Below are 22,895 nucleotides of genomic sequence, written 5' to 3' on the forward strand. Positions count from 1 at the left end.
GATCACATGGATGTGCCACTAAAGCAGACAAGATGAGGAGACAGAAATGCGCGTGTGCTGAGCGGCGTGTGAAGGTGTCGTCCCCCTTTTGGTCTATTTGTGTGTGTGTGTGTGTGTGTGGCGGTGTGCTGATTTTGCTGAGGATGCTCTTGTTGATGCCTTTCGATGGCTGCGTCGCTCACCCCTCCCCCTCCCCCTCCCCCTCTCTCTGACACGGACACGAGTCGGTTATGCTCGTGTTGCTTGGTGGCATTACTTCGTTCATTATTACTCGAGTGGCCGTCTTCTTGGGCTGTAGTGGTGGTTGGTAAGTCCTCGTGCGGTGCTGCGCTTGGCGCGTGTGAGCAAATGTCTTTGGTCTGTCACAACCCCGCGCCTTGCACCGCATCACCACCACCTCCCCGTCCTCCTCCTCCCTAGCACCACCAACACTACTCTGCTTGTTTAACGACGAGGTTTCTCTGCATGTGTGTGTAGTGGAAGCCCCTTGCTTGTGGAGGAGAGCCGCTAGGGAGCGTCGTCCTCTACCGCAAGCGCTTGTCTCGTGTGTGTGTGTGTGTGTGTGTGTGTGTGTGTGTGTGTGCTGCGGCGCTCTCACCACCGCAAAGATGCTCATAGAAAGAAGAGGATGTCTCACCTGTCCTCGTGCTCGTCTTGTGTCTCTGCGAGACACAGGGCATGCCTTCCTGGAAGGACAGATCCGGCCCCGCAGAAGAGAGATGCATGGCCCCGAGTGCCGTCGCGTGTATGGCGTGGTCGTCAGCACGTCTCCTGTCCAGTGTGTGGGTATCTCTCTCTCCCTCACCCCCTTCCTATCGTTCCCAGCGCTCCTCTCCGGGCATGCTCATCACCTCCTCCCCCACCTCTACCACCATCACCGTCGCTGCATCTGTTGTTTATTGGGGACGAGAGGTTCTTCCGTACGCGCTACCATTGAGTCTAAAGGTAGCAACCGGTGTATCGAGGGGAGCTGCACGTTGCCTCCGCGCCGTACACGCGCACACCCAAGCACAACGACTTGAACCGCTCCACCGCGGTTTTCAGCTCTTCCTCTTCTCTCGTTACTGTCCGCACACACACACACACACACACACACGTCCGCCATGTCTTGTAGCCTCAGCACCTTCCCTACGACGAGGCAGGCGTGCCCCATCGCCCCTGTGTCTGCGCTACGTGCGGCAGTGGAGCGGCTACAGCAGCCCGACGCCACGGCAGCTGGCGGTGTGGACACGCGGCGGCCCAACTACCTCCTCGATGTTCCCGTCAGCGCCATCGACGTCGATCGCTGGGAGAAGCGGTGGCAGGAAACGATGAGTGCGGTCTCCCCGTCCTTGCCTTCTCTGGGCGTGGGCACCAAGGGGCAGCTATACTTTCAGCACGCCTCGATTGCGTACGCAGCGCTCATGACCGTCGATGAGGCGTCGGCCCCGATGAACGCGCCGTCGACGCGGCGCCTGGCGCCGCTGCCACCGTTTGTGTTCGCTACCGTCAAGGCGCTCCCAATGACGCAGCTGCTGAAGATGCGCCGACAGTGGCTGCCGCACCGGCAGCGGTTTGCCGTGCACCAGCAGCGCATGGGCTTTCTTGACGCCGTGTTGAGCCACGCTCTCGTGGCCCTCATCGGTCCGGCTGGCAGCGGCCGCACGCTGCAGGTGCCCATTGTGCTCTCCGAGACGGAGGTGCTGAAGCGGGGGCGGCTCATCGTTGTGAGTGCGAATGCCGCGGCGGCGCGGCTGACGACACTGCGCCTGCGCGAGGAGCGAGGCGAGGATGTGCAGCACTCCCGCACGGTCGCCGCAGCCGTGCCAAACCATAACGAAACCACCGAGAGCACCAGCGTCGTAGTCACCACCGCGGAGGTGATGCTGCGGCAGCTCCTGTGTGACCCGTGCCTCGAGGACGTCGGATGTGTCGTCTTCGACGACGCACATCTGCGGAACGAATCGACGGAGTTGTGCCTCTCGCTGCTGCGCGATCTTTTAGCGGTGCAGCAGCAGTGGGAACACCAGCGTGGTGCGCCGGGCGGGTCGGCAGCTGTCTCGTCAGCGAATGGGCCGGCCGCCGGCCCCGATGCAGACACAGCACAGGGCCCCGATGCTGTGCGGAGGCGCAGGCTGCACGTCGTGTTGAATTGCCCTGATGAGGCGTGCGCGACGACGCTACTGTCCTTCCTTGCGCCATCGCGGTGCACGGCGACCACCTTCGTGTTGCAGACGGCCCCGACGCTTATGACGGCGAATACCACGTTGTACTTGGAGGAGGCCGTGCAATGGCTGCTGAAAACTGAGAAGGAGGGCAGCTGCCTTATCAGCGATAGCGCTGCGATGGAAGCGACTCTGGTCTCGTACGCAGAAAACGTGGATGCTGTGGCGCGCATCATGGCCGCCAGTGATGCAGACTTTGCTCACCCGGCCGCCTTTCGGCGCTACTGGTTGCCGCTCATTCAGCAATGCGTCGATGAGTTTGACAAGGCGGACCGCCACGTGGCTGGTGCGACCGCTGGGCAGGGCTCGTCGCCGCTCTCAGCGATCGTACTTGTAGCACCCAACAACCACTACGTCCACGTCATTGCCAATGCGATGCGGGAGGCGCAGCGAACGGCGGCAGAGGGCGATGTAGCGGCGTCGCGGGTGTGCACCGCCCTCGCTGCGGATTCACCGTTTTCGTCGTTCCTGACGGTCGCGCAGCGCACTGCCGTAAAGGACGCCTGCCAGCGCTGGATCATTGTCGCGACGAGCGAGCTTAGTCAGTCGGTGCTGCCCTCCGGCTTGGATGTCGGGCTTGTCGTCGACTGTGCGCGCAACGGCTACACGACGGTGGACACGACAACCATGGCGGACACCGTGGTGATCGAGTACAGCACCATCGCACAGCTGCGCCATCGCCGCAAGCTAGCCAAGATGACGGCGACGGCGTCCCCTGCTGCTGACGGCGACGGCAGCAAGCCCGCTTCGCCAGTGGTGATTCAGTTGATCCCTAAGTCTATCCTGCACGGAGCGCACCACCGCCGTCTTAGTGCTGACCCCGCCCAACACATCATTTTCCGTCTTCCCTTTAGCCGCTACGTGCAGGTGTATCAAGTGTTGCAGGCACGGGAGGAGGCGGCGCTGTCGCAGCGCGCGGCCTTCTCGCTCTCCGCTGCCGGAGGCGCCAACTCGAGCAGTGCGGCTGGTGGTGGACCCTCGATAGCCAGCAAGGTGTCTGCCGTCCTTGCGTCGCAACTCATTGGCGTGCCTGCTGCGACGGCGACGCGATACGAGGCGGTGCGGCGCATTATGGCTTCGGTGGAGTCGTACCTGCGCGCCGCCGGGCACCTCGCCGTCGACCACACCGCTGGCTCTCCGGGAATGGGTCAACTCGTGCTGCAGCCAATGGCCGTGCTTTCCCTGTGTCTGCCTGTGCCTCTGCAGGTGGGGCGACTCCTCATCGTTGGCAGCCTGCTGCGCTCTTCTCTGGCGGCCGTCACGGCGGTGGGTGCGTTGTGGTGCTGCAGCGATCTGCTGTCGTTGCAGGGTGCCGGCGCTGTGCGCGTGGCGGATGCGTCGGATGCGACACGCGAAGCTGTGGAGGAGCAGGCGGCGCTCTTGACGGAGGCGCGTCTATTCTTCTCGCGCGACTCGCTCAGCGATGTCGTCAGCGCCTTCCACGTGTATCAGATGTGGTGCTCCACGAAGGCCAAGCAAGAGGCCGAGCGCGATTTTTTGGAGGAGTGCGGCGTCGCAGGCGAAGTTCTGCAGGCCGTCTTCGACACCCAGGTGCAGCTCTGCATGCTCATGCGAACCTTTGGGCTGCTGCAGCAACCCGGCGATGGAGACGAGAGCAGTCGCGCCGGCGCTGGGGAGTCTGAGGCAGAGAGGGCTCTACGGGTGTGCGTGGAATCGGTGCAGCAGAGCACGTCCGATAGCGTGGCGCAGGTGTCGAGTGCGCTTGCTGGTGCGATGGCGGCCCTGTCTCCGGAGGTGGCCACGAGTCGCGCCCTGCACGCGTGCGTCACGGCTGCGCTGTACCCGAGCTGTGTGGTGCCGACGGGCGAGGAGGGGATCGGCCTCGTTTACGACGGCGTCTCCACCTCTAGCATCGGCGGCGCTGGTGGCGGCGGTGAGCCCTCCGGTAGCGGCGCTCCGGCAGCGGGTACAGGTCGCCGGGTGGCGAGTTTCAGCAGCGACTGTGTTCTCGCTGATGCGGTGCAGTGTGCCAAGGCGGCCGGCAGACCGTTTCTGTTTCTCGCCAAGTCGATCGCCGACGCGGCGACGCGTGAGGCAGCCGTCATGGGCACATCGTCCACCGTAGCCGCTACCGTTGTGGAGCAGGTCGACCCCCTGCATGAGGCAGCGGCGGTGGTCTTCTGCGGCCACTTCTACGAGCGTCCGCGCAAGGCACCGACGCGTTGCCGCGGGTGGTCGTCGGTGCTGACGAGTCGGTGGCGCGAAACTCGACGCGCGCGCGCGTTGCCGCCGGTTTCACAGCTGCCGCCGACGTGCATCTCGGTGCAGTCGTACGACACGGTGCACTGCAACCACGTTATCTTCACCATGGACCAGAACCTCTCCCTCACGATGCGGTCAACGACAGCGAAGTGGTTGCAGCAGCTCCGCACCCACGTCGGCGCCTACCTCACCGCACTGGCGCGTGGGGTCGCCACGTCCAACAGTAACGGGTCACTAAGGGAGGCGTCGTCGGCTCTAGCGGCTGAGCTGGCGGAAGCGTGGGAGTGGTGGGAGCGTCGTCATGAGCAGGGCCGCGATTGGCTGCGTGAGGAGCGGGTGGTCGTGGCACATCAGCAGCAGCAAAAGGAGGCGGCGGCGGCTGGCTATGACGAGCAGGAGCAGGCGGCGTCGGCGGCCAAGATCGCGGCGCTGCGACAGCGTCTCTTCGGCTACTATGAGTGGCAGATTCGACCCGGCACCCCAGCCGCTGTCGTCCTTCCATCGAATGCAGAACGGCAGGCGTTTGCCAAGAGCGCAGCTGCCGCGGCAGCGGCAGCTACGAAGGGGAGTGGCGAGGTCGACAATGGTGACGCAGGCGCGGCTGCAGAAGACGACGCCGCCGCAGAGGGCGCTGGTGGGGTGCAGGCCACGTACTCGGGCAAGGTGCCGCCGGCCGACGTGGACCACATCTTCCGTCTGTGCGTCAAGAGTGTGGCCGCCAAGGGCACGCGCGAGGCCGAGGCGCAGCTGCTTCGCGACAACCCGGACATGTTCGGTTTCCTCAACCCCGAAGATGAGTTCCATGAGTACTACCTGTACTTGCTGCGGCAAGCAGCGCCAGACATGGAGGTGCTCGGCGACAACCTGGAGGAACTCATCGCCTTCCTTGAAGACCTTGAAGCAGAGCTGCGTGAGGAGCTGGGGCTGCCGCACCCGAACGCGGCGGCACAGGAGGACGCCGGGGGAGTCCTGGGCAGGCACGTGAACGGCGAAGACGGCGTCTACGGCGCAAGTGCAGCCGGCATTTGGGGCGGCGACGTCAGTGGTGATGCGAATGGGCAGTGGAACTCCAGCCCGTTTGGCGGCGGCTACGCAGTGCACGACGTTCCAGTCGGTGAGGGTGACGTGGACGGCTACGGTGACGGCGACAGCGGTGGGTTGCAGCTCGAATCTGCCGCGATCAACCTCAAAAAGAGCGCTGGCCCAACATTGGCGGAGAAAATCGAGGAGGCAAAGCGAGCGCAAGCGAGCGCGGCCCCTACGACGGGCAAGTCGGCCGATATGGCACCTCCTATGATGATCGGTGCCCCTGCAGCGCCGCTGCAGATGAGCCTGCCCACCGCGCCGTCGCCAGCGAGCGGCAATACACCGTTTGTGTCCACCAACGCAGGTGAGACGCTCGCCGACAAGCTGCGGGCAATGCAGATGGCCGCCATGGGCGGCTCTGCCGGCAGTGCCAGCGATCTCGCGCGGCTGCAGTTTTCGGCGCAGCCGAGCGCTGATCCAACGAGCGCGCAGCCCGAGTCTGCGGCACCGTGTGGCGTGCTGCCGCCGCCACCTACGGCAGCCGACTTGCTCGCCGTCATCAACGGCGGCGAAGGCGCGGATGTGGCGCCGCCACAGGCATCCCTTGACCTCGACTTTCAACAAGCTCCACCAACAACCGAGGAGCTCCTGGACTTGCTGGGGCCGGCGCTCCCCACTTCGGCACCCGCTGACCCCTTCGCAGCGGGCAGCGGTCTCGGTAGCAGCCGGGGTACCGCGCCACTGCCCTCTGCGACGATGGCGGCGATGATGATGGGGATGGCAACCACACCTCTGCATCGGCCTCCGCCGGCCATCCCTGCCAAGGCAGTCGAGGAGCGTCCGCCGTCCGTGCTGGTGTACCCGGTACCGGACATACGGAAGTACGGGAACGTGCGCCTGCTCCTGGCCAAGAGCCTCAGCGAGTCGCTCAACATGCGCGTTGGTCCGACCACCATCGTCGGTCACGTGGCACGAATCGATGTCCCGAACCGCAACGTGGAGGCGCGTGCACTGGCGCTGAAGAAATTCACATGTGGTGACGCCAAAATCACGGTGCACCTCTTCAAGAACGACCGCATCATAGATGACCCAGAGCGCGAGGAGCGCGAGCGTCGCAAGCGACGCGAGGAGCTGCGGCAGCAAGAGGCGGAGCGGCACCTGGAGCGGCGCCGTCGCACCAGAGCCTCTGCTGGTGGCGACACGCCGGCCGGTGCGAAGGCTTCCCGGCGCGCCGGCAATGTTGGCGCAGCCCTTACCGGAAGCGCAGGCATCGACCCGACGAGTCCGGACGCTTTTAACGACCCGAGCGCGTACACCGCTGACGCTCCTGTGCTGTCAGCGAAGGTCGACGTGGCGAAGGCAACCTCAATGAGGATCGGTGTCCTCTCATCGTCGGAGGATGACGATGATGCAAGCAGCAGTGCCGATTCATCGTCGTCCTCCTTGTCAGAGTAGCCGACTCTGTGACAAGGATCATCGCAGGCGCCACTGAAGTGCGGGGCGGGGTGACGAATGCGTGGTGAAGAAAGCTGATAACAATGGTGTGCCGCATTGCAATGAAGTTGGCGAGAGGAGAGGAGGGAAGAGCGCCACGGGAGGGCGGGAGAGATAATCTTCTCGCCTCGCATGGCACGAACGTGTGCGTGCGTGTGTGTGTGTGTGTATCATCGTGGGGTATAACTTAAGCACGTCCATTCATAGACGCATGTCCAAGCAAAGCTGGCGGTGCGTAAGGTGCGAGTGCGAGTGCGTGTGCGTGGGCCCTCGTACGAGAGCCAGACTCAGGGAAAAAAGAAAAAGTGGAAGACAGCGATAGCGGGCGTTGGACTGGTAAGCAAAACACCACACCCACACAGACAAGCACAAACGAAAAAAAAAGAAAGCGACTCACGAGCCGCAAACACACACAGCGCGGAGAGGAGCGAAGCGAGTGGCCTACGTGCGGGTGCAAACGACGGCGCTCATGCCTTGAAGTGGGGGAAAAAATCTTTCGAACGGAACGTGTACATGCCTGTACATGCATCAGACGACCCGGAAAAGGAGGACATAGGGCCACCACAGAGGACAGGGAGGGGGGAGGGAGGCAGCCGTGTACGGACGCACCATCCACCTTTACGTTCAACCTCTCACGTTCGGATAGAGAACAGTCGTGCTTGCCCCTTGCTGTGTAGGTTTTTCATGCGGGTCATCGGCGCTTGCCATCTGGGTCGCTGGTCGATTCGTGTCTCCTCCTCCTACCTAGCTACTGAATCTTTCGCCTCCCCCCCCCCTCCCTCCCTCCCTACTGCCCATCTGTTTCTCTGCTTCTTGTTGGGTGACCGACCCTTGTTGCTCATTGGAGCACCCCCTTCGCCACCCTCCCTTCCTGCAGCGATAACCGCCATCAGAAGCAGTGCTCGCTAGGTCCGGTGCTGGCGTGTGGTTGTGTCTCTACACAGCTTCTCATTGGTATTCTCCTTCCTTGCAGCGTTCTGCGCGGCGTGCTGCTGCGAGCACCGACTCCAGAAACAAACATTCGTAAATTTAGTACCCACCTCAATGTCGAAGCCACGGCGGGACGTCAACAAGGTGCAGATCGGCTACCACCGTGCTGAGAACACCGAGACGGTAAGTTCGCCGCACACGTATGCCTACAGCAGTGGTAAGAGCGTTCCGTCCACCACCAAGCCGGATAAGCCGACAGTGTCGAATATCCGCATCGTGTCTGCCGTCGCCGGGCTGCCGCCGTCGCGCTTTGCAGCCAATGCGTCGATGAAGCGGGAGAAGAACGAAGAGGGGTCAGAGAGCGCTACCGCCGCAGCAAGCAGCGCGTCATCGTCGTTGGTGCATGGCGCGGCAAGCGAGGCGCGGGCGACCGTAGACGGATTCCCTTGGTCGACGCGGCGGGTGGAGCGGATGTCGTTCGAGATGCAGAACGTGAGTCCTCCCATTTCGAACCTGTTCCGTCGGGTGCTGACGACGGAGGTGCCGACGCTGGCATTCGACCGCGTTTTAATCGAAGAAAACGATAGCCCGGTGCTGGATGAGCTTCTGTCGCACCGCCTCGGCCTCGTTCCGGTGGCGGGTCCGGTAATGAAGATGCACTACATCACCGAGAGCAATCAGGCAAGCTTTAACAATCTGGACCCGAGCCGCGTGCTGCTGTTTGAGCTGGACGCCACGGGCGCCAAGGATGCGGCGGTGACGCCGGTGTATAGCCGCCAGCTGCAGTGGGTGCCGCTGCCGGGGCAGGATAAGAAAACCGGCGCTGTGGCGGGCGTCTGCCAAGCGGGGAGCGAGGAGTGTGCCGGCGCAGACGACGATGACGACGCGGTGTTCCTCGTGCATCCTGATATCCTGCTCACCAAGCTAGGCCCTGGCCAGCGCATCAAGCTCAAGGCGATCGCTGTGAAGGGCCTCGGTGCCGTGCACGCCAAGTGGAGCCCAGTGTCGGCGTGCTACTACGAGATGAAGACCTCCGTCGAGCTCTGTGAGCGGCTGACAGGCTCGGCGGCCGAGGCGCTCGTGAAGTCCTGCCCCACTGGTGTTTTCGGCTACGAAGGTGGCCAAAAGGGTGCGGCAGCGACTGTCGTAGCGCCGGAGAAGTGCACCCTGTGCCGCGAGTGCCTCCGCAGGGACGACACGGGTCCTGGGGCCGCCACCAACGAGGGCGACCGAGTTCGTGTGCAGAAGGACAAGACACACGTCCTCTTTCACATTGAGAGCGTGGGCCAGCTGCACCCGGCACAGATTCTGCGCTTCGGCCTCCGTCTCTTCGCTGAGCGCTGCCGGGCACTCGCGGAGATGGTGCAGTCGACCGAGGTGCACGTGGTGGATGCGGGCGCCAAGTCACTGGAGCATTGAGGCCGAGAAGAAACGAGCACGAGGAGGGGTTGGGGGGGGGGGCTAAAGCGAAACAGAGGAGTGGCGGGAGCGAGTGGCACAGGCGCTCGATTTGGCTTCCCCACCGCATCCGTCGCCCCCCACCCCCTCCCCCTCCTCTGTGTGTCCCCGTAGCGCCGTGGCAACGTTGTCTTCTGCGCCATGGTATCCCTGCCTCTCGCTCTTTATAATGCATAAGTGCCTTGTTTTTGTTTTTCGGCCGGCATGGGGGAGGGGGAGGAGGTCGGGAATGTGTGTGGGGTGTGTGGTGGGTGTGGGTGTGGGAGCAAACGGGCGCCTGTCTTCCCTCGCCCACCCCACCACACAAATGTCCGGTCCACTTCACCCGCCAACCCCACTCGCGGTCGTCGTCTCTTCTTTCTCTCCCTCCATGTCTCTCGGGTAAACAATCACACGTGCATCTTGCATAACACGTACATACATGAGAGGAGGATGCCAGACAGAAAACAAGCCCACCGTCACCAGTCTCGTCACCGTAACGCATTGATGGGCTCCAACTGCAGGGGGTCCACAAGAGCGCGTGTTACTGGGTCACGTCGTGACATCTCTCAGGCTGCGCGTCGTGGAGTCCTTGGCGAAGGATGGTGGGCGCGGGACGCAGCTCCAATGGGGAGTGAGTCCATTGCCTTCTTGGGGATGCCATGAGGCACGTGGAAGGAGCGATGGTGCGATGAGGCTAAAGAGACTTTGGTAACGCATCGATGTGGAAGCGTCTTCCCTACTTCGTGCCTGCTCCTGTTTTGGCGCAAGGTCGGCGCTGGCGAGCAGGTGTGCGGCACACAAAAACGCCCACGCACGCCTGTGTACCAAGTGTCACAGCCTCACCCCGCACGTGGTTTTCGATCCCGCACGTGGACTTGCCATGCGCTTCACACTCTGTCTCTGCCCCTCTCTCTCGTCCTGCTCTTCCATCCGCTCCCTGCAGACGGAGAGTACACACATTAGCCCGCAATGACGAAGGGGAAAGGGCGCAACCCAGGCGCCAGCGGGCTCGACAAGCACCTCAAGCGCAAGACCCACCTAGAACGGTCGCAGCCGAAGTCGCGCCAGCATCTCGGCCAGCTCGAGAAGCACAAAGATCATGTTCTCCGTGCAAAGAAGCGCAAGGTTAAGGTGCGCCGCCTGCAGGAAATCAAGCGCGCCGCAGCGCAGCGCAACCCAGATGAGTTCAACATTGGCATGACGAAGGCGGTTATGGATGTGGCGAATGGCCGCATGAGGAAGCGCCGGGTCCGGCTGGTCGACTCTGACCGGAAGAAGGACATGCAAAAGACGATTGACCACAACCGGCGCAATGTGCAGTATCTCGAGTTCAAGGCCCAGGCCGACCAGCAGCGGGCGACCGAGCTGCTGAACGAGGAGGCGGCGGCAGCGCTGACGTCGACTGCCCCTCAGAACAAGCACATTGTCTTTGTAAACTCCGAAGAGGAGTTCCGAAGCTTCAACCCGCTCAAGCACTTTGACGCGACGCCGGAGATGATGCGGCAGCACCCGGCGGTGCGCGGCCGCATCAGCGTCCTGGAGAAGACGGTGATGCCGGAGGAGATTCTCATGAGCGGCGGGCACCAGATGAAGTCCGCCGCACAGAAACGCAAGGAGCGGCGCGAGCTGCAGGAGAAGATGCGCCGCAGCGGTGCCGACGCCACCCCCGAGACACGGGCCGCCTTTGTGGAGCGCCTGCGGGCCAAGAAAGAGCTCAAGCAGTACCAGTTCACAGATCTACTGGAAGAGGTAAAGCGCGAGAGAGAGGCGACCGCCTCCTCATCCAAGGGCGCCACAGGCGATGACGGCGAGCATGAGGAGGCGGCGGCGCAGGATGAGGTCACGCGGCTGCTTGAGTGGCGCCGTGAACAGGAGCGTCAGGCGGCGATAGCGACGGCGCGGCACGTGCGCGAGGTCGGTCAGCGCCTACAGCGAAGCAAGAGTCTATCTGCTTTGGCGAAGAGCATCCGCAAGCAGTCGCAAGGCATCAAGCGACAAATGGAGCAGAGGCGGGAGAGCCGCTTCAAGCCCGGAGCGACGCGGCGCGCGCGGTGAGAAAATCCCGCGTCCATGTATGTGAGCAGCGGCATGCAGGCGAGGAGGAGGGCGGACTTCTGGTGAAGCAGTCCCCACCGCTTGGCATTTCCTCCCTTAGTCGGAAGGCATACGAGGAACTGGCGGCGGTGTGCTTATTACATATATATATATATATGTAATAGGTACTCTCTGGCCCTGCATGCGCGTATTCTCGCGCGGACCATCGATTAATATACGTGATATATGTGACTGTATCGGCGTCCTTGAAGGAAATGCGCCGGGGGGAGAAGAGAGGGGGAAAACATAAGCGAAAATAAACGAAGCGACTGGAGCTCTGTAGCACCGACAGAATCCAAGGAAGCAGAACGTGCCGGAGGGAAGGGCAATCCGCTCTACAGTGCGGCGCCACACGGCTGCAAGCCTCTCTTGCCACTTACTTTGCCGTGCACCCTTGATGAGAGAGAAGCAAGCAAACAAGAACAATCAACACGCCCACGAGCTGCTGCACTAGCGCGTGCGCTGGCCTTTTCCGTGACCGTCATAATCAAGATGGCGCGCTTTCAGCTGCACCTCTTCGCAGTCGTGTAACGTACGAAGCGGGCTGAAAAGGGATGTTGCAAACACCGCCTATGCTCACCAACAGTGGCCTCCCCCTCCCCCCTGTGTCTGTAGCCCATGATAGAGGCCCCTCCGGCATCCATCTCCTCTCTCGCTCTCCTCTTCACGCGCTGCTGAAACCGGCCCCGGTCCTACAACGAGGGCGACGCAATAGAAACGCCAGAAGAAACAAGCCGGATCCTCTCAAGCACACGCAACTCTCTGATCGCCACCGCCACCACCACCACCTCTCTTCCCTCTCACCACCATCATCATCGTTGTTGTTGCCCCCGATTTGAGGGGGGAAAAAGAAAATAAGCGAAAAGGCTCAGCCGTCGCATCTGCACACGCGCGCGGGTCCATCGGGTTGGGCTGCGGCACGACAGACAGCAGCGAGGTCTGGCAGAAGAAAAAAAAGATAAGACACCTCTCTAAGTGTGTGTGTTTCATCATTGTTCTCTGCTTTCTTCTTGCCTTTGCCCCCCCCCCCTTCCCACATCCCCTTCTCATTTCACGATTACTATCTTCGACGTGTGACAGCTTCCCTCGTCGTCAGCCGCCGCTCCCATTGCCTGATCCCGTTGCGGTCTCCCCCGCTTCCCACACACACACACACCCTCTGTTCAGTCTCCTCTGCCTTTTGTTTTTCTGTGCCTGACGCTCAGCCTGCCTTGGACTTTCGGTCAATTCTTTTGTTGTTTGGTGCCTTTCCCTTTTACTTGTTCACACGTACGCGTCCACGCACTCGCGCGTTGCAGTGCGGCCCTGCTCCTCGTGTCTCTCTCTCGTGCCCGTCCGTGTGTGTGTATGGGTGCCGTTCGCCCGCCGAGCACACACATTCACGCACGCGCTTCGCCCTTTTCTCTCTTGTGCGTGCGTCTCTCCCACTGGGGGAGGGGAGTGGGCTTCAGCGTGCCGCCTGAGTACTCGTGTGCTTCAAAATTTCCCTATCAGACCGTTGCGCTTGCTGTTGTTGTCGTTGACGTCTTTCTCTTGTGGGCAGTGGCCTGCTTTGCCGCAGTTCTCACGATTGTGCTCTGCTGTCTTCCGAGCCCACCCCTCTCCCGCTGTTGTTGTTCGTGCCTCTGTGCCCTTGTGTGTGCGCTCGCGTATGTGTGTGTGTGTGTCTGTGTGTCGCTGCGCCTCTTCTTTTTCTCGCACCGCCTCGCTCACGGACAGGCCGTTGCCATCTTGCTACATCCTGAAATCTGAATACCGAAAACATGAACGGATCCATGTCTGCCCGCTCCCTCCGCGACAGCGCGCCGCTTAGCATTTCGTCGGCGCGTCGAGCCAGCCGGTGCCGAGGCTCTCTTTCAGCGCGCTCCTTGTCCGCATCGACCTCCACGCACGCCACACCGACCCGTGACCGCACCCCAGCCGCGCTGAGCGCTCGACGTCCCCGAAATGGCTGCAGCACCAGCGCGGCCGAGTACCCGACGCCAACGCAGCCGACACAGTCAAACGCCATGAAGGTGTACATCCGTGTGCGCCCCTTCAGCGAGCGTGAAATCGCGCAAAAGGTGGCGCCGCACAGCACCGTGCGCATCGACGCACAGAATCCCACGCAGCTCACAATCCTCGATCCAGCGCGCGGTTTTCGCCCGCTCACCACGCACCCGTTCACGCAATGTTTCTGGTCCGTCTTTGCGAAGAGCGAGGGGGATCTACTGAACAAGGTGGACACGTACTTGACGGGCGGCATGAACTCCGCTCGCCGCTCTCGGGCGCAGTCGCTGGTGACGGGGCAGCCGGTGGTGAATTCCGTCCGACGCGGCACCCGTGCAGGGCTCGACAGTGACGCAACATCTTCCCCCACTACAGCCTACGACGGCGCCGGCTCGGCGCCAGTGATGGTGGACGCCAATGTGAGCCACCCTCCGTACGCGGGGCAGGACCAAGTGTACACGCACGTCGGCAAGCCCATCGTGGGCAACACCCTCGACGGATACAACGGGTGCGTGTTCGCCTACGGGCAGACGGGTAGCGGCAAGACCTTCACGATGCTGGGCTACGCGCCGAGCACGAGCGACATTCGCGCTCGCAAAGGGTCCACCGCCTGCGGGGCCAGCAGCATGGAGAACAGCGCCCCTCTTGACGGCGCGGTGGAGCCGTTTGAGAGCGATGACGGCGACGACGTGGTGGACAAGACGGGGCTAGATCCGAACGAGCTGCAAGGCATCATCCCGCGCGCGTGCACGGACCTGTTCGACGGCCTCCGTGCGAAGCGCGCCAAGGACTCCGACTTCACGTACCGCGTGGAGGTGTCGTACTACGAGATCTACAACGAGAAGGTGTTCGATCTCATCCGGCCGCAGCGCAACACGGACCTGAGGATCCGTAACTCGCCCAGCTCCGGCCCGTTCATCGAAGGCTTGACGTGGAAGGTGGTGTCCAAGGAGGAAGACGTCGCCCGCGTGATTCGCAAGGGCATGCAGGAGCGCCACACGGCTGCGACCAAGTTCAACGACCGCAGCAGCCGCAGCCACGCCATCCTCACCTTCAACATTGTGCAGCTGTCGATGGACGACTCCGACAACGCGTTCCAGATGCGCAGCAAGCTGAACCTGGTGGACCTCGCGGGGTCTGAGCGCACCGGCGCGGCCGGAGCCGAGGGCAATGAGTTCCACGACGGCGTGAAGATCAACCAGTCGCTGACGGTGCTGGGGCGCGTGATCGACCGTCTGGCGGACCTCTCGCAGAACAAGGGAGGGGGCCTCAGCATTCCGTACCGCGATTCGAACCTGACGTGGGTGCTGAGCGACTCGATCGGCGGCAACAGTCAGACCTCGATGATTGCCACCGTCTCGCCACACTCGATCAACTACGAGGAGATGCGACAGACGATCATGTACGCCTGCCGCGCGCAGCAGGTGCTGAATAAGGCTCGCCGCAACGTCGACCCAACGATCATGGAGCTGCGCGAGCTGCGCGCGCAGGTGGTGGACCTGCAGTTGCGTCTAAAGGAGGCGGGTGGCAGCAACTACACGAGCGAGTACGTGCGCGGATTAGAGAAACGAGTAAAGGAGCTTGAGTGGCAGTGTGCTGATCAGGAGCGCATTGTCAGTCAGCTACGCGCGGAGCTGGAGAGTGCCGGCATTGCCGATCCCACGCTGATCCTGAAACCCTCCGCACGCGGTGGAGCGGGTGCGGCAGGGGCGAGTGGCGGGTGTGCTAGCGCCGGTGATGCTCAGGGCGGCGTGAGCGCCGCGACTTACCGCCGTACCAACGAGCAGCTGCAATCGGAGTTGACGTCGGCGAACAAGGAAATCGTGCAGCTGCAGACGAAATTGCTGGAGTCTGAGAAGGCGAGGAGCGGCGGACGGGACGGAGACGCCGAGAGCACTATCGCGAAGCTCCAGGCCAAGTGTGATCTCTACCGCAACTCCTTTCGCGAGTGGGAGGCGCATCTGAACCAGTACCACACGTATCAGTGGCGTTGGTCCACTGACTACGTCTTTGGCACCTTCGAGGACAAGATGAACCTGCTGATGCGTCAGTGCCAGAATCTGATGATGGACCAGGACGCCTACGTGATGGACGCCCTGAGCCGTGGCGAGAGTGCGCAACTGCGCGAGACGGCCAAAATTCAGCGTGAACACCTTGCCGAGGTCTCGGCGCTGACAGCGCAGTACCGCGAGTCGATCGAGAAGCTGAAGAAGGAGTACGCGGCCAAAGACGAGGAGCGGCAGAAGCGGCAGAAGGAGGTGTCGAACAGCTCTGAGTTGCGCATGCAGGCCACCCGAGATGCCTTCGAGCAGGAGAAGCGCCGCTGGGTACAGGAGCGCGATAGCATGAAGCTTGGCTACGAAGAGAAGCTGGCGGCTCTGCGGACCGAGTACCAGGGGGACCTGAAGCGGCTGCGGGAATCGCTCGGGTCGACGGCGGGTGATCGCCAGCGTCAGGGTGGCGCCCTGCAGGAGCTTCAGGATCGGTACGAATCAGAAATGAAGAGCATCGCGCAGGACATGGAGCGGGAGCGCACGCGCCGCGAGGCGGAGCTGGAAATGGTGAAGAAGCAGATGAACACGGAGCTGGCGCGCAAGGAGGAGCAGATCGCCGCGCGTGATGCGCAGGCGCGTAGAACGGAAGAGGAGGCGGCGAAGCTGCGCCGCGACAACCTGAAGCTACAGACAGACATGCGTACCAAGGAGCGGCAGCTGAACACCGAGGTCAAGGACCTTCTTTTGAAGCAAGAGAACATGATCGCCGTCTTGACCACCATCGTAGGCGACTACGAGAAGAACCCCACGAACCTCAATAAGGACATCGAGGCCCTGCGCGCCTTTGTTAGCGACAAGGACTACACGGCCTTCCGCGCCAAGGCAAAGGAGAGTGCATTTCGTGACCCGGCCAGCCGACGGGCGTCGGCGGTGATGTGGAACCCCAGCTCCGTGGATGAACAACGCAGCCGCGAAGTGGAGGACATTCGTAACGCCATTGAGAGCATGCGCAAGACCCGCAGCAACCAGCAGGCGAACCTGCAGCAGGTGCAGCAGCACGTGTACGAGCAGCTCTCGCGCAGTCGTGGTTTCCAGTCCGGCGGCGAGGTGGACGAGAGGCCGCATGACGGCAAGACCCCTGCTCGAAACGGCAATACGGCGGCGTAGTGGGAGAGGCGTCTGACTGATGTAGGCGAGTGCGGGTCGACACTCGTGACGCTGTGACACAAGAGCGGCTTTTGTGTTTCTGTATCCGTGTCCCGTGTGTACGTGTATCTGCTTGGCCGTCTGCGGTCTCTTCCTTTTCCTGCAGTCCTTCGGCACTCCACCTTCCATGTCACTCCGAGGTGGTTTAGTACGGAGCGGAAGTCCAGGGGTGGAGAGGAGGGGGTGGGGGGATCGCCGGCACGCCCACCTCACGGAACTGCTTCCGCTTTCTTTGCCTTCTCGTCTCCCTCCTCCGCCGGGTTCACCCTATCGAGGTGCCACTGCCTCTCGTGCCTTTGCTCTTCGTCGATTTTGGATGTTAGGTCACGGGTCCCGTCTTGCTGTCCGTGTCTCAGCTGACTCGTTTGTTTGCTCTCCCTATGGAATCTCGGTCTCACCCGAACCACCTTTACACAGGCGGCGGGCCCCCGTCAAGTGCTTCGCTGGTGCGGCGCCGCTCCTCTCTCCGCACTTTGTTCTACTGTCACCCCACCACCACCACCACCACCGTGTCTCAGACGAGTCGTCGCTTTGTGTTTCGTCCCTCTCGGGGACGGCGCCAGTGTGCGAGAGGCTAAGAGACAGAGAGGGGAGGGTTACGTGTGTGTGTATGAGGGAGGGGAGAGAGAGTCTGTGCCCGTTTCGTACCCTTCGTTGGTTCCTCTTTTGGTCGACGTGTGCGTATATGGTGTCATCGTCCCCACCCCCTCGCCTCCTTCATCCCAACTCCTTCTACATATATATATATATATATATATATGTGCATGTATAGGTAGTGTTGTTGTTTGTGCCCCTCCTTGTTTCTCTCCACTTGTGCCCACAATGGTGGTGAAGCACCGCTTTCTCTGTGTGTATGTGTACGTACGTGTGTGTACGTGTGGGTGTGTGTGTGTGTGTGGTGTGTGTCTTCTTTGGATCGCGCGTCCCCTCGCGTGTAGGCTGCCTTTGCAGCCCGCCCTCAGGACAGCAGCAGCGTGAGATATGCGCAATGCACGACAGCCCCCCTCTCGTTTCGTGTTTGACGCCTCTACTCCTCCCTCTCTGTCTCTCCTATTGCGTCCCTGTTCGTGACACACCTCTGTCGGTGTGCTGGCTGCGAGCGTCTGGGCATCGAGGGTGGGAGTCAGGGAACACGCCGCGGGCCCGTGGTCGAGTTGGCCCGTTTCGCTCCGTAGACGCGAAAGGACAGAAAAAAAGATGAAGGAGTGTCAAGCGGAGATGGGAAGTCAGTGGCTGAAAAGTGTCTGTGCGCTTGCGCGTGCGAGGGGGAGCGCCCGGGCTTGTCATTTCTTAGAGAGGGGCGCCTCGCGTGTGCGTGTGTGTGCAACGAGAGAACGCGGGTAGCATAAGTCTATTTTGCATCTTTGTCCATGGCCGTGCTCTCTGCTTTTCAGTGTGCACGCACGCACCCCTTGCGACATGTGGAAGCGGGAGAGCGCGGCGGATGGTGGGCGTGTGCGCGCATGTGCCTGTAATGAGCCGCTCTCCGAGTCTTGTTGTGCTCTTGTTGACTTCGGCACCGAAAATGAAGATACGGTGTCAAATTCCTTTAAAGCAGACAAAAAAAGGCGGAGATGACCCGCTGCTGCTGCCGCCCTCCCTCCTCCTCCCTCCTCTCCCGCCCTCCCCTGCGCCGCGCTTTGTTTTCGAGGTTGATACGTTCTTTCGCGTCCTCATGCTCGTTTCGCTCTGCCTGCTCTATCGTCTGTCGGGCCACCGTGCCCGCGCGTGTGTGCGTGTTTCCGTCGTTCGTATGCTTTTGTGTGTCCTATGCCGTTGATGGTTTGACCCCTCCCCCTCCCCCCTTCGCGCCAACCTCACCCCTGTCCCTCTCTCTCTCCGCGTTCTTTTTTTCCGGTCCACCTGAAGGAGAGGAGAGGACGGAGTCCGCAAGCGTGATGCTCGTTACAGTGCCAACTATAAGGGGCAGGGAGAGGGGGGAGGTGTGCGCTAGTGGGCTGTTCCTCGTTTAATGCAGACGTCCGTCGGCGGCATGGTTGTGGTAGGCTGCTTGTGTATAACACCCTCACGGTACGCGCTGTTTCGCCAGGCTAGGCGTGCGTGTGTGCGTGTGTGTGTGTGTGTGTGGTCGCTCACCCCTCTTGCGATTCTCCTCGTACTTACGTGCGTGTGGCTTCTCCGTCTGCATTAGAGCCTCTCTCCTTCTTCACCGCCTCTTCCGTGTGTCTTTTCGGTCTCTTCTGTTTGAATGGAATGGCTTCTCTTGTGGCTGCGTGTCTCATGTCCATCTCGTGTCTCTCCCTCACCTTTTCTTCGTGGGTGTGTTGTTTGCGCGTGCGTCCCCCGTCTCGCTGCTTCGATGCTTCACTTACACTTCTCCACTTTTTTCGTTTTTTTTTTCCGAACAACGACAACCCCAGAAAAAAAAAGGAACGTACAAAACGCGCCAGACGCACACACACACACACACACACACACACACACATCAAGAGAGAGGCGGAGCCAAGCTTGTCCTCTTTTGTGTTTTTTTTTCTGGTACAAACTGCGCTTGTTGTTTTCCTTTGTTCCCCCCCCCTTCCCTCCCTCCCACCGTCACACGAATACATAGAACACACACATTCACAAACACACACACACACCGTCATCACCCGCACTTTTGTGGCTTTCTCTTGCCTGGTCTCTCACGATCACCTTTAATTTGTATTTCCCTTCCGTTGGTTTTTAGAAGTCATGTCACTCTTCCTCCCACCCTCCCTCCTCCTCCCTCGCGTTGGGTGATGTTGATTCGTGTTTTCTTTTGTGTGCCGCACGCGTGCACAAACACGCGCTTCGTATCTTTCTACGCATGTCGGATCGACGCCAGCGTTGAGTGCGGGTAAGGGGCAGATGCTCTCCTTTGGTTTTCTGACTAATCGTTCGTCTTGCACTGGCTGTCGGGATATTCTATACGTTATTGTACCTTTTTTTTATATGGCTGTCGTGTTCGATCCTTGTCGTTTTCCCTTCTTCCTTCGCGCTTCTGTTGCATGTATGTGTGTGTGTGTGTGTGTGTGTGTGTGTAGCGATGGTGGGAGGAGGGGGGATACACGGTCTCGCCCGCCATTTTCCCTTGCTGTTTTGTTTGGTTGTTGTTGCTTGTCCTCGACGTTGTTCTGCTGGCGTTGTGCGCATCTCATCCTCCGCTGCTCGTTTCACTTTGCCACCATCACCACCACCACCACTACCACCCGCTGAATGTGGCGTCCTCGCCTCGCTCCTCCTCCCCCCTCCCTCTCTCCATCCCCTCCTTTGGGTTTTGGCTTTCGGCACGCAGTCGCGCACACGCCTACATCCGCCCCCCTCCCTCCACCCCGTTCATCTCCTCCCGATTTCACGTTCCATTAGAAACGACAACTCTCTTCCTTGCTTTTTTTCTTCCTCCTTACGGCTTTTTCATTGTTTGCCCGATGACACGTGGAACACACCTCAGGGCGTGAGGGGGGTGTCAAGGGTGCAGTGCACACACACACACCTTCTTCTTCCTCATCCCTGCCCATGCCGAGGCACTTCTGGTGCTGGCAGGGGCCAGTGCCTACGACGCAGCGGGGTCAGAGCGATTCCTCGCTACCGATGTCGGCGGCCGAGCTCTTCATGGCGCCGCCTTGGAGCAACCTGCGGCAGCGAGCCCGTTTGCGCCATCCATATGCCCGGCAACGTGTCAGCGCGACTCGAGCGTCTTCCACCCACCCACCCACCCCCGACTCTCACTGCCTACCGGTGTGCGGCCTGCGAGGCGGGGGGTGGGTGGGTGGGACGGACTTGGAGACAGAGGCCGTGCGCTGGTGACTGAGTCGGTGCATTGCTGTCACGCGTGTGCCCAGCGCTGCTCGGCAGCATGCCATTGGGCCTGTGACAGGCCGAGCGTCGAGTGGACCTCGTCTTGTGTGGCAGAGAATGGGGGCACCGTGAAGGACAAAACAGAGAAGAGACAATAAAAAAAACGCCGCCGGTCCTCTTGTGTGCCTTGCAAGTTGTGTTCGCGTCCGTGTGTCTATATCCTCCCCCCTCCCTCCCCTCCCCCCGCTTGTGTGCCCGTGTGTGTGTGTGTATGTTATGTTCTTTTATGTGTCTCGATACGCCACCCACCCACTCGTTCGTTAGGCGGACGGCAATCCCATCGAAATCACTGAAGTCCATACACATTTCTCGAGGCAGAGGACCCCTCCTCCTCCACCCCTCCTCACTACCATTCCTGCATGCGCACACCGCGACACCCGCCGACATGTCATGCTCCCTTGTAACACCTGCCATAGCCAACCGCCAAAGAACAGAAAAGTTCGACAAGAAGCACCCCAACCCCCTGCCCTTCCCACCGCAGGCATCCTCGACCCTGTCTCTCTCTATATATGTAAGGAAGGCGATGAAGAGAATGCGTCCCTCATCCCGTACGCGTGTATGCAGGCCTCTCACCCATGTCTGCCGCGGCAGCCTCTCCTCGTGGAGAGTTCATGACGGCATCCTCGTTTTCTTTGTGCGAACGACGCCAAGGTGTCCGTGGGTGCTCTACCAGTCACCGACGGAGCATGAAAGTAGGGCACAAGGAGTCTCACCAGGTGGTGGTTTATACCTGCCTCAGCATCACGGACGTCTCATGCTCTCCCACCCTTCCCCCTTCCTTGCATTTGGGCAAAGGTGGTGACCTCGCCAACGGACAAACGCCTGATCTGCTCCATCCACTCTTCCTCTTGCCTTTATTCCCCCCCCCACCCCCTCCACACTTCTTCTTCTGGCCGATCTCACCAACGCCTCTGACTTTTTTTTGTATGTCTTGGCATTCCCCTCTATCCCTGTCCCTACGGTCCATCACCGCGGCGCTGACTCCATCACACACACACACATACACATCCGCGCGCGTGCAACTCTACAGCAACGAAAACGGAGCGCATCGCCCAGCGAGAACAACGCCAAACAAAAAAGGGAACGTTTTGAAGAACAACGGTTTAGAAGGCGTCCGGCTCATAGAGGAGTACACACGGGGCGCGGCAGCATATACAGACCCACACACTTCATCGAGGTCCCGCACTGCGGCTCTTTTTTTTTCGCTTGCTTTTCTGTACGTGTGGCTACACGTTTTCGGTCCCCTCTCTCTCTCTCTCTTCGTGTGTGTGTGTGTGTGGGTGTCTGTGTGTGGGTGGGTGTGCTTCTCTCTGTCGCTGGAGGACTCTGAGCGCGTGGCTGGGTCTGGGACGTCTACCTCTGTGATGGATTTGAGTCGACTAGGGACCCCCTCCTCCTCCTCCCTCGTCTTTTTTTTCCTTGGGTGTTGCTGTTTTCGCCTGTTCGTGCCGTGACGGATCACTCGCTGCTGGCGTCCCCATTATGGGCTGTCATTTCCTTCCGTTGAAACGCCTCTGAGTTTTGTGGTGTGATCCTTGTCACCGTTTTTTTTGTTTTGTTTTCTCGCCCCGCCCCTTCCTCCCTCCCCCTTCGTGTTTTGTTGTCGTGCGCACGTGCGTGTGAGCGTCTCTCTGTCTGTCTCTCTCTCTCTCTTCACACATAAGCATACCTACCTACATACACCCATATAACAGCTATCTATATCTATCCTTACCTCATCAGGTACCAGTCGACCGCGTTAGAAGCAGATCACCTCCTCGGTCCTCTGCGTGTCTCTCTTCCTGTTCTTTGCTCCCACTTGCGCTTTCCAAGCTTTTCGCCGTTGGGTCATTTTTTTTCCCATTTCGTTTCGTGTCCAACGTCGCACGCGGCGGCCTCCGTTCCTCTCTCACCCACCCACCCTTCTCCTCTCTGTCTCACACTACCGACCTTTCTCGTAGAAGGTCGGGTGCGCCGTTCCCTGTGGGCACGCCTTTTCTTTCTTTTTTTGCCCAAGGGAAAGAGCACCCACGTCTCCAGCAACGAACGTCTCGGCGCACAGCAGCCCTGATCGCTGTCACTCGAAGTGCACACACGCGCGCGCGTACGTGCATGTGTGTGTGTATGTGCGTGCATGCGTGGATGTGTGTGGCCACGGTTGCCTCTTCGTGAAACCAGGCTTCATTTTCAACTTGCCTTTATCTAGACCTTTGAGGCGATCAGCGCCTCAACACGCATACACGCATCCATCACCACAGACCCCACGCGCGAAGTCAATTCCCGAACGAAGCGACGTGTATAGGGCGTAGCCGTACACCCCCCCCCTTCCCACACACACACACACCTTGTTTCCTGTTCACGAAGAAAAAAAAACGAAAACAAAATGCTCGTGCCCGTCTCTGCTCGTAGCACGTCGCGGCGCGGCAGCTTAGCTGAGCCGCTGTCGGGTCGCCGCACGAGCTCGTCGGCGCGCAGTGCC

General features: G+C 60.7%; 4 protein-coding genes across 4 annotated transcripts; all 4 read left to right on the forward strand.

The window, feature by feature from the left end:
• Positions 1-1,103: 1,103 nt before the first annotated feature.
• Positions 1,104-6,908, forward strand: LMXM_19_0650 (conserved hypothetical protein; the record flags this gene model as incomplete). Its single annotated transcript, XM_003874194.1, has 1 exon — positions 1,104-6,908. One exon carries the CDS (start codon positions 1,104-1,106, stop codon positions 6,906-6,908), a length of 5,805 nt encoding a protein of 1,934 aa, XP_003874243.1.
• Positions 6,909-7,991: 1,083 nt separating this feature from the next.
• LMXM_19_0660 (DNA-directed RNA polymerase, alpha subunit,putative) lies at positions 7,992-9,296 on the forward strand (the record flags this gene model as incomplete). Its single annotated transcript, XM_003874195.1, has 1 exon — positions 7,992-9,296. The coding sequence occupies one exon, from the start codon at positions 7,992-7,994 to the stop codon at positions 9,294-9,296; it is 1,305 nt and encodes a 434-aa protein (XP_003874244.1).
• A 990-nt stretch (positions 9,297-10,286) lies between these two features.
• Positions 10,287-11,372, forward strand: LMXM_19_0670 (putative U3 snoRNA-associated protein UTP11; the record flags this gene model as incomplete). The annotated part of the gene is made up of 1 exon (XM_003874196.1): positions 10,287-11,372. One exon carries the CDS (start codon positions 10,287-10,289, stop codon positions 11,370-11,372), a length of 1,086 nt encoding a protein of 361 aa, XP_003874245.1.
• Positions 11,373-13,174: 1,802 nt separating this feature from the next.
• Positions 13,175-16,561, forward strand: LMXM_19_0680 (putative kinesin; the record flags this gene model as incomplete). Its single annotated transcript, XM_003874197.1, has 1 exon — positions 13,175-16,561. One exon carries the CDS (start codon positions 13,175-13,177, stop codon positions 16,559-16,561), a length of 3,387 nt encoding a protein of 1,128 aa, XP_003874246.1.
• Positions 16,562-22,895: the final 6,334 nt, after the last annotated feature.

This window comes from Leishmania mexicana, chromosome 19, assembly GCF_000234665.1.
Source record: "Leishmania mexicana MHOM/GT/2001/U1103 complete genome, chromosome 19".
Taxonomy (NCBI): Eukaryota; Euglenozoa; class Kinetoplastea; order Trypanosomatida; family Trypanosomatidae; genus Leishmania; species Leishmania mexicana.